We start from the raw sequence: 9,361 nt of genomic DNA, 5'->3' as shown, positions 1-9,361 counted from the left end.
TGATAGGATATTTGGAGTTGACCTAATTTTCTGGTAACAGTGTTACCAGAACCACTATTTCTTTCTGCTTGTTTAAAAAACAAAAGCTATAAGGGACATATGCCAGGCATGTGTTGTATTTATATTTTCTATAACTCTTTATTTTTTCAGTCTTTTTCTGTTTGTAGAACATAACAATCGTGCTTTATCATGTGACACCATTTAGATACATATCATGTTTATATTATGTTTTACATTAGGCAGTGAGACAGTTAAAAATATACAAAACAATATTGTTTTTTACTAGACATAGGTTCTATTTTTAATATAATCGTCAGCATCTTCATTGTCATCATCATCATCATCATCATTTCGTATATTTCTGTAAGATATGTGCTTTAGCTTCTGTGATCAAAATATTATTGCAGAAAACAGCAACTCAGTTTTTTCAACATTTAGACAATAACTTCCAATGTATTACAGACATTCACAGTTACATGTTTTACACAGTACAGTTTTACAACAAACTTCCAGAGAAAACTGTGGTAGATTAACTTTATACAAAATTCACAGGACATGAACTGTAGCCATTTCACATTTTCGCTCAGTTGTTTTGCTTTTCAAAGTAAACATGTGCTGTTCAACCAGATGCCTTTCATAGTAGCTGCCATAGAAGCAAACTAACATTGTCTTGACACACCATGGCAAAACTCTGGTAAAATTAAAGCTTATGCTTTTTCGGTTGTAAAGCAAAGACAACATCAACAAAAAGAGAAACAGACCACTTGCTTAATGGCCTGCGCTTATACACCTACATATGTATTGCTGAATACATATTGATCAAACTATATTTGATCAAGACACACAAAGAAAAAAAACATGACTGTACTTAAACACAGAGTTGGTCCAGTTTTTTTTTTGTGCTAGCATACAAAGTGCTATTTTGTACTTCTGCCCAGTCATGTAAACAGACTATGGCTTAGTTGGAATTGGTGTACTGGCTTAAGGCCTACTCTGTTTCTCTTCTTTTGTTTGTCAGGAGACATCTCAGCAGTATTTCACTGATGTTCCTGAGGAAAGCATGCAAAACGTAAACAGGATTGACTGTCAGCATTAAGGGATAGTCGATGTTTGTAAATCGCTTTTTGAACCCTGTGCTTTTTATTATTATCATCATCATTATTATTATTATTGTACTTCTTTGTACCCTGTGCTTTACCAACCGAATACTTAATAGCATAGTTTTTGCTTTTGTCTGCCTATTGATTTTGGTCCTCCATCACAACACATATAGTATAAAACATCCTAAAAATAATTCTAAAAATGTTTTGATCACATAAAAGTTTTCTCTCTTTTTTTCACTGAAAAAATGAAGGAAAAATAACAGTCTCTCTCACACACATAATCTTTTGCAACAAATACTGGATCGCTCCAGAGCTCCTTAACATGAACTTCTTATTGGCATTGGGCTTACTCAGAGCTCCCCGTTTGCCGTGTGGCCATGTTTTACCTCACAGAGAGCAACATTTGGAAAAGAGACAACTGTGTGAGGTTTAGAAAACATCCACAAAAAAAAAAAAGGAAAATTGACGCCATCCTTTGCACTCTTCAATGATGTCAATTTTGTTCACTACTTCATCTACTATATTCACACGGAATTTACTTGATTCATGAAGATATTCAACAAATCTCTAATCTATATCTCTAAGTTTTTTTTTCTTTTCTCACAGTATTACACAGTATGTTTACATTTTTTTTTTTTACCCAGAATTATATTTGTGGACACTAACAGTCTTTGATATTGTTTTCGGAATGCAAACCAACAATAAGACATCGTTGGCTTGGTTTTACAAATGCAGAAAAAAATTAAACATGGTTTGAAAATCGGTTTTGATCACATATTGCCCCTGGAGGTAGGTGAATCAATTATAATCTTGGAAGTCCTTTGTAATGTTCTCTTTTGTCTACATGCTCCATGAGGGTTTCTTTGTTGTCTACACGTTGGCCTCGGCATTGGTCAGGTTAGAGGTCGGGCTTGTTGGGTTCGGGGGGCTGACGGGCTCTGGTGGGCTAGTTGGGTTGGGTGGTGGGCTGGTTGGGCTAACTGTTGTGGTGGGAGGGTTAGCCGGACCAGTTGCGGTAGTGGTGGTGGTGGTGATAGTGGTGGAAGGACTTGTCACAGGATTCACAGGGCTAGAGGCGCTGGCTGGATTAGCTGGTGGAGGGACAGCAGGTGTCACTGGGCTGGTTGAGTTGACAGGAGCTGGACTGGTGGGGCTGGCGGTGTTCGCAGGAGCCGGGTTGGCTGGGCTGGCAGCACTGGTTGGATTGGCAGGGCTGGACAGGTTAGCGGTGTTGGTTTCCACTTGCTGCTCCGGTCCATTTTCCTGAGGTCGCCTGACAACTGCAGGGGGCTGAAGCATTATCCGAAGTCGCTGGGAGCAGAACACGTGGTGAAAATAATTACATAAGAGAAAGAAGATACTAGGTTACAGAGTGAAGCTAAAAACCTACAAATAAAAGCTGGCAAAATCTGTGCTGTTTACCCAGTGACCCAACAACAGATGATTTCCTTCTTACCTCTTTGTAAGTGCCCTTGAGCCCGAGATACATGTAGATCATATATCCTGGTATGAGAATCATGGAGGACAGTGCCATGAGCCAGCCTACTCCCTGACCCCAGCTTGGGAACACATAGTCTCCCATTGTGAGAGGAACCATTTGTACGGCGCTGAACAAGAACACCCCCTGTGGGAGACATGAAACCCTTTATGCATCCTGACACCACTGACTACAGGCAGCGCTGTCTTAGCCTGACATGGCTGCAGGCAGGTAATATTGACTTTATTTATTGTTTCATTTTTCATGTCGTGACTTTAGATGTACTGTTCTGTTAGTTCGGAGGACTCACTGCGACAATGAGAGGGGTGAATACAACCCAGCACAACTTCCACCATATGCAAGGCTTGTAGCCAATCATCTCCTGGATGTTGTCATAGAACTTGTTCACACCTGCGAGACAAATGAATCTATGATCAAAATATTCATATCCAATTTATTTCAATTTGCCCCTGGTCTGCCATGCATGATGATGAGGATGGTGGGGTGGAACACATGAGTGCTCGTGACCTTGAGGCTGAACGTCGCTTGAAGTTGTGCACATATCTTTGGATGCACCTGAGGCTTTCAGCCTTTCACATATTAGATTTTTTTTTTGCAAACCTATTTTAAAATTGTAAAAAAAAGAAAAAGAAAAAAAAAAAGCTTATTTTGTTTCTCTTGCTATGTTTAATGGAACATTCCCGATACACACCGTAGCACCAGGATATGGAGATGCATTCAAAGAAGACCAAGAACAGCAGGGACATTCCACTGGCAGAGTAGTAGTCGAACAGTTTGAACACATAGATTCCTCCCTGGTTACAGAGAAATTGATAGGTGTTATTGAAAACTTTATGTGCAAATATACTCTAGTGCTGTAATCAATTAAAGCCACTGATTAAAATATAAATTGCCTTTTGCATAGTACATAGATGCACATGTTTTACTTGTATCTTTTAATAATTTTTCTCCTTTCTTTCACTGATTTGTGTAACGTAACGCCATGAATAGTCAGTGGTAATATGAGAAAGATGCCCTGCTGTACCTGCGTGATGTTTGAAAGTCCAATCACATAGGACACCAGACAGACAACTGCGATGAAGAGCTCTCGTCTACCTCTAAGAACTCTGGGAAACTCATCCACCAGAGCAGTGATGAAGCCTTCAACAGTGCAGAACTGAAGGACAGAGTCATAGAAACAGCATTAGGGATAAGTATGAATACTAGCACTTTTTTTGCACTTTGCTGCTTTTATATTCTTTAATGTGGGTGTTTTTAAAAGAACGGATTTCTACGTTTTGCAGAGATTTGCAGTTATATAGCAAAACGCATTCTTTAACAGAGAACCTTTATTTAACTGGTTAGACTAACAAAGAACCGCAGTGTGCAGCAAACCATGGGACAAAATCACTAATGTAATCTTCTGAATGACCAAGCATTCACTTCTTGGATGCCATTTTGGTAATAGCTCTTGTATGCAAAAGCACTGTTGATATTAGAATAGGGTTAAAATTAGTCTTTTACTTTGAAGTGCTGATGCTCATGGGCACTGTGTAACTGCATATATGGTGTTCAAATTTCTCTAGCTTTATTCAAACTGAGCTATCATATATTAAGAGAAAAAACACACGCACACGTAAAGGGACCTGCAGGCAAATGGAGGTGATAAAGTTGCATTAAAAATACTTGACAGCCAATGTCAAAGCCCAGCTATATCTGTCCACAAGAAGCAAATTGCATGCTTATCATGCAGAGAGCAGGGGTGAGCTGCATGATATGTACCTGCATTTAAAATATTTAGGTCAGCCCATGAGCAGATCATCTCCAAGCCCCTTACCTGGCTGTCTATTCCCAGCATGAGCAGCATGGAGAAGAACAGAATGGCCCAGAGAGGGGAAACGGGCAATTGGGTTACAGCCTCCGGATAGGCCAGAAAAGCTAAGCCAGGACCTGGTTGGAAAACAGGAAAAATCATATTTCGTCAGGGTTACTCTCACAGTATTCTGATAACGACATGCATACATATTCACACAGAAGTGTTGACTGATGCTGTTCATCAGTGAGCATCAATGACAGTGCAGCTTTTTTGTGCAGACGCAGAATCATTACAGAAGAAAACAATCTGTAGTTACCTGAAGCTGCTACATCAGCGATGGGTCTCTTTGTCACATGTGACATGAAGCCAACAATGGAGAAGATTACAAAGCCAGCAAACATGCTGGTACACGAGTTGATGCAGCACACAATGATGGAGTCTCTGGGGAGAGGAAATGTAAAATACAGCTTGTGTCAAAGACTTAAATTGATTAACTCTTGTGCTTCTTAACTGATCTTCTCTGAAAAACCTCAAAATGAGGTCATCATTGTTACCTGTTCTTTTTCATTGTAGTGTTTTATATATATATATGCAATATTTCTTAATTGTGAATGATATAAATATATTTCCATTCAAAACCTCACATCAAACATGACCATTGTCACATTTTTATAGATATAGATGTTGTAGAAAGCTAGATCCGTTTGAATCAAGGGCACAAAATGCACAAAATGAATGCAACTATTTTTTATGTAACTGATTGTTTATGTGACCCAGAACCATGGGGCTGCTGGAGAAAACAGGCTTTGCAAGAATAGTACTTTTTTTTCCTCCAGCACACACACCAACAGAAAGAAGCTGCCTTAGATTTTTATTATATTCATGCCAGGAACTGACATTTATAACTTCCTTTTAAAATCTTCTACCGAGTAAGATCGAATTGGATTACGTTATCTTATAAAGTAGCAACAATTTAATTACTTCTATCTTCAGGTATTGCAATTTACTCTCATATATTAAATTCAGCAGCAGTCTTTGTCGTTGTCTCAAAGATTACATCCTGTTCATGAATCATCACCAGTCTTACCTGTAAACATTATTATTGAAAGGGTTATAACTGCCTAGAGCTATAAGTGACCCCAATCCCAATCCGTAGGAAAAAAAGATCTGGGTAGCTGCATCGAGCCATACCTGAAAAAAGGAGAAAATAACTGCGTGAGGCCGTCGTCTGCTCACTCAGGCATGCAGTACATGGGTATGAATCATGTAATAATATGTCATTACCCCAGATTCTTTGAGCTTTTCAAAGTCAGGGGTGATATAGAACAAAATTCCTTCTCTAGCTCCAGGTAGAGTCACCCCACGGATGAAGAGAATAAACAGCATGAAGTAAGGATATGTGGCTGAGAAGTAAACGACCTGAAAATGTAAGACCATTATCAGCAGGGTAACATCGCTGCATTTTAACAATATATATGATCCATAGATTTATACATTTTCATGAGATCTGTAAAGTTTCTGTAGCTTTTCCGAACAACAACAACAACAACAACAAAAAAGCAAATGAAACTTCACTTACAGCTGGCCTGTTTGTCTCTCTGAATTTCTCACACAGTGTAAGATATGTGTGTGCAAAGCATGGGGCGATGGGGGATGGGATATTTTGTGACCAAACCAAATATTATTTTCCACGGTCATGTGATAAACCTCACTTTCAAAATGTGGCACCCCAAGAGAGGGAATCTGCCCCAAGTAAAGGGAAAAGATAAAGCCAGATTCTTGCAAGCGGCTGTTTGTTGCTCTACCTATCACAAATCCACATGCAGGATAGAGGAAGTGTCAGGAGTAGCAGAATTAGGGGAGCCACCATAAGGCAGAGCAGGATTAGTGAACATGAGTTTATGCTAACTCCTCTCCTATTTTGAAACAAATCTGGACGATACTGATTGCAATTTGAATGATTGATGAGCTGATATTAAAGTGATTAATATTGCATAGCTCACATAGTGTTCCACTTTTGGAATCAGCATAGCATCAGAGGTCTTGGGTAACCAAATCTATCAAACATCTTACCTTTCCTGTCCAGCCAACCCCTTTCCAAATACAGAAGTACACGAGGACCCAGGCAATAGCTAGCGTTATTGCCAGTGGCACTCGAAGCTGGCCTGGTTTCTCCAAGCCATCAGTCATTTGATGCATGTTGCGCCTATAAGTCAGAGGAAGCAACAATAAGACTATTATACACACACAGGGAAATAACCATGCAGCAGAGGAGGCTGCCTTTTATGTAGCTCGGGGAAGCATGCAGGACAGTTTAAAGTGCTGCTGTTGTGAAAAGCAAGAGAAAGCAGTCAATATCTTACTCCCAAAACTCCACCACTGCACTGGTGAGATTGGTGGTGTCTGCAATGCTGTAGTTTGTATAACATCTCTCTGTGTTCCATTCATTGTTACATGAGCTCCATGGAAGTTCCTGAAAAATAGAAATTTGCGATTTCTTTCTCCATGACAAATTTAGGGATTACCAGTTTCTTGCAGATATTGCAGGCTACATTCCCAATGAACAACCTTGCTCTTATCTTTCCTTCAGCTTTAAATGAAACACACTGTATAATACTTACAGTGGTGAAGGAGTTGTACAGGTAGTAAATGGCCCAGGCAATGATTATAATGTAGTAAATGTTGAGCCAGAAGGACAGAACAGCCGCTGCAAGGCCCACACCTGTCACAGAAAAATGAATTAGCCACTATACAACTATTATTGGATTTGAGTGTGGCCTCCACATATAGTGATGGCCATACTTATTTCTTATAAGCATCAACATCATAAATATTCATGCTTTTTTCATCAAAGTAAATATTTTCTGGTTACCTATAAATATTCTGTTCATATACCTTTAAACATAGGAGCCAGTTTCCACACACCAAGCCCTCCAATTGATGTGTATTGACCGAGGGAGCATTCCAACAGGAACAAGGGGACCCCAGCAAATATAAGGGTCAAAAAATAGGGAATTAAGAAGGCCCCTGGATGGACAAAAGGAGATTACGTTATGCACTTACGAGTTATCAATTTTAGGCTAAAATTGCCTAGAGTAAATTAATTACATGGCGATGATTTAATTATTTTTATGTTATCAGCACGATCACTTTGGTCAGTTCGACTATGTGTATCATAGAACTGAATGATACATGCAGTTAAATTAGCTGTGAAAATAATCTTTACCTCCACCGTTTTTTCCACAGAGATAGGGAAATCTCCATACGTTTCCCAGTCCAATTGCATAACCCACACACGACAGAAGAAAATCAAATTTCCCCCTCCATGTTTCTCTATCAGGCACCTCCTTTTTCTGCTTTTCGGGTTTCACGTCCAGTGACTTGGGTTTGTCATTATTAGTGGCCACCTCATTCAGTTCTGTGACTTGTCCATCCGTTTTGGTGCCGTTCGTCGCCATGTCTCTGGATTTGGCAGAGGTCCTGGCAGTCGGACGGGAGGCTTCAGCACCAGTCCACGTAGACAGCAGTTTCGCGGTTTTTCGACCTAACCCCTGGACCAAATGTCTGGAGATGAAGCCTGTGCGCACAAGGCTCGTCAGTCGTCGTTAACCTGTAATAGAGTAGGCTAATTGATTGTCTCTTCAAGGGAGCGCAGAAAAAGTGGTTATTTAATAAGCAAATATGGACATGTTATACTCCCGGCAGGTGTAATAAAAGAATGGAAATCAAATATAAACACTGTTTATCTCTGATGTATGAATATGAAAACGCAGACTAGCGAACCTCCCGATCATTTGGCACCCTGAAGAAAAAATTTCCATTTATGTCAGACTCAACAAACAACAAAAACCATCGAGGGCAAAGTCATGCTGACTTGCCCCAGAACTAAAACACAGACGGTAGATTGCACATAAATTAACAGCATTCAAAGCCAGACCAGCAGACATGGAAGCCTAAACAATATTTGCAATTAATTATCCAGCAAATATTATTAAAAGATACCGAAAAAAATATTTATAAAAAAAGCAAACAAACTTGGAGACAAATTACAGGATCCAAAACATACACATAAGCGCAAGACGCACCGTAGCGATAGCAAATAGCCTATGAGATCTAAGCACAGCGAAGTCCACCAATTACCACCTACAGATTCTTAACAGTTAAACACGTAAAGAGCTGAAAGCAGCAGGGATACAAAATAAACCTCTCAAACAAACTCGAATGCAAAACGCATTGTAGGGACAAAGGGATCTCCAATGCGTAAAAGCTTTACGCACCAGGCTGCACAAATTCCTACCCCAATCTACCCGAATAATTGAGAACCTTGCGCGTTATTAAACGCATGAAATCGCGTCCTCTCCACACTTGCAACATCCAAATGACTGGCATGCAGCAATCAATACACCATTTAATTGGATACAGCGCGTAGGTTCAGAGATCATCGTGCAATTTACATGAATCCCAGCTACATGTCGCTAGCCCCATTCAGAGTTTAATCATTATCACATGATACGAAAAATAATATAAATAAAAATAATAACCATGCTTTAACCAGCATCGTTTGTATAGGTGTTCAAACACGTACACACGCACAGACAGACGCAAGAATTCAGCACCCAGTTTACTCACAGTCAATCTGTGATCTGTGCCGCCGAGGATACGCTGCCTGCCACAAATCTCGGAACGAGGTATCCGTAGATTCCTCCTGTGGGTGAAGTTGTAAACTCCCAATATTTCTTGAAACATAAATAGATTTTACTTCCATTAAAAGACTTAAAGGGACCATGCAGCATTAGAGGGGTCCAAGCAGGAGCTGTCCAGCGGGGAGCAGTGCTGAAGACCAGGAGGATGAAGAGGAGGAGGAGGAGGAGGAGGAGGAGGCTGAATCAACACGGGCAGTAGCCGCTTCGCCTTGTGCGACTAACATCAACAACCAGAGACTCAACTCCCATCTACACAGCCTCA

The 9,361-nt window shown here is 40.1% G+C and overlaps 1 protein-coding gene across 3 annotated transcripts; it reads right to left on the bottom strand.

The window, feature by feature from the left end:
* On the bottom strand, positions 1–9,361 carry LOC146684728 (sodium- and chloride-dependent GABA transporter 1-like). 3 transcript variants are annotated; one of them, XM_085445003.1, is made up of 15 exons: positions 9,026–9,361; positions 7,623–8,006; positions 7,292–7,423; positions 7,018–7,118; positions 6,760–6,869; positions 6,470–6,602; positions 5,681–5,815; positions 5,484–5,587; positions 4,713–4,837; positions 4,418–4,530; positions 3,626–3,757; positions 3,293–3,395; positions 2,891–2,991; positions 2,560–2,727; positions 1–2,414 (listed from the first exon to the last, which is right to left on the bottom strand). In XM_085445003.1, the coding sequence occupies exons 2-15, from the start codon at positions 7,852–7,854 to the stop codon at positions 1,974–1,976; spliced, it is 2,130 nt and encodes a 709-aa protein (XP_085301129.1). In that variant the 5' UTR covers positions 7,855–8,006; positions 9,026–9,361; the 3' UTR covers positions 1–1,973. The 3 variants fall into 3 exon arrangements, with proteins under 3 accessions (XP_085301129.1, XP_085301130.1, XP_085301131.1); XM_085445004.1 differs by lacking the exon at positions 9,026–9,361 and adding an exon at positions 8,674–8,767; XM_085445005.1 differs by lacking the exon at positions 9,026–9,361 and adding an exon at positions 8,482–8,631.

Source organism: Copadichromis virginalis, linkage group LG20, assembly GCF_057382275.1.
Source record: "Copadichromis virginalis isolate Kocher_CV1m ecotype Utaka linkage group LG20, C_Virginalis_male_GT1.1, whole genome shotgun sequence".
NCBI lineage: Eukaryota > Metazoa > Chordata > Actinopteri > Cichliformes > Cichlidae > Copadichromis > Copadichromis virginalis.
This window is presented reverse-complemented; position numbering and strand designations above follow the sequence as displayed.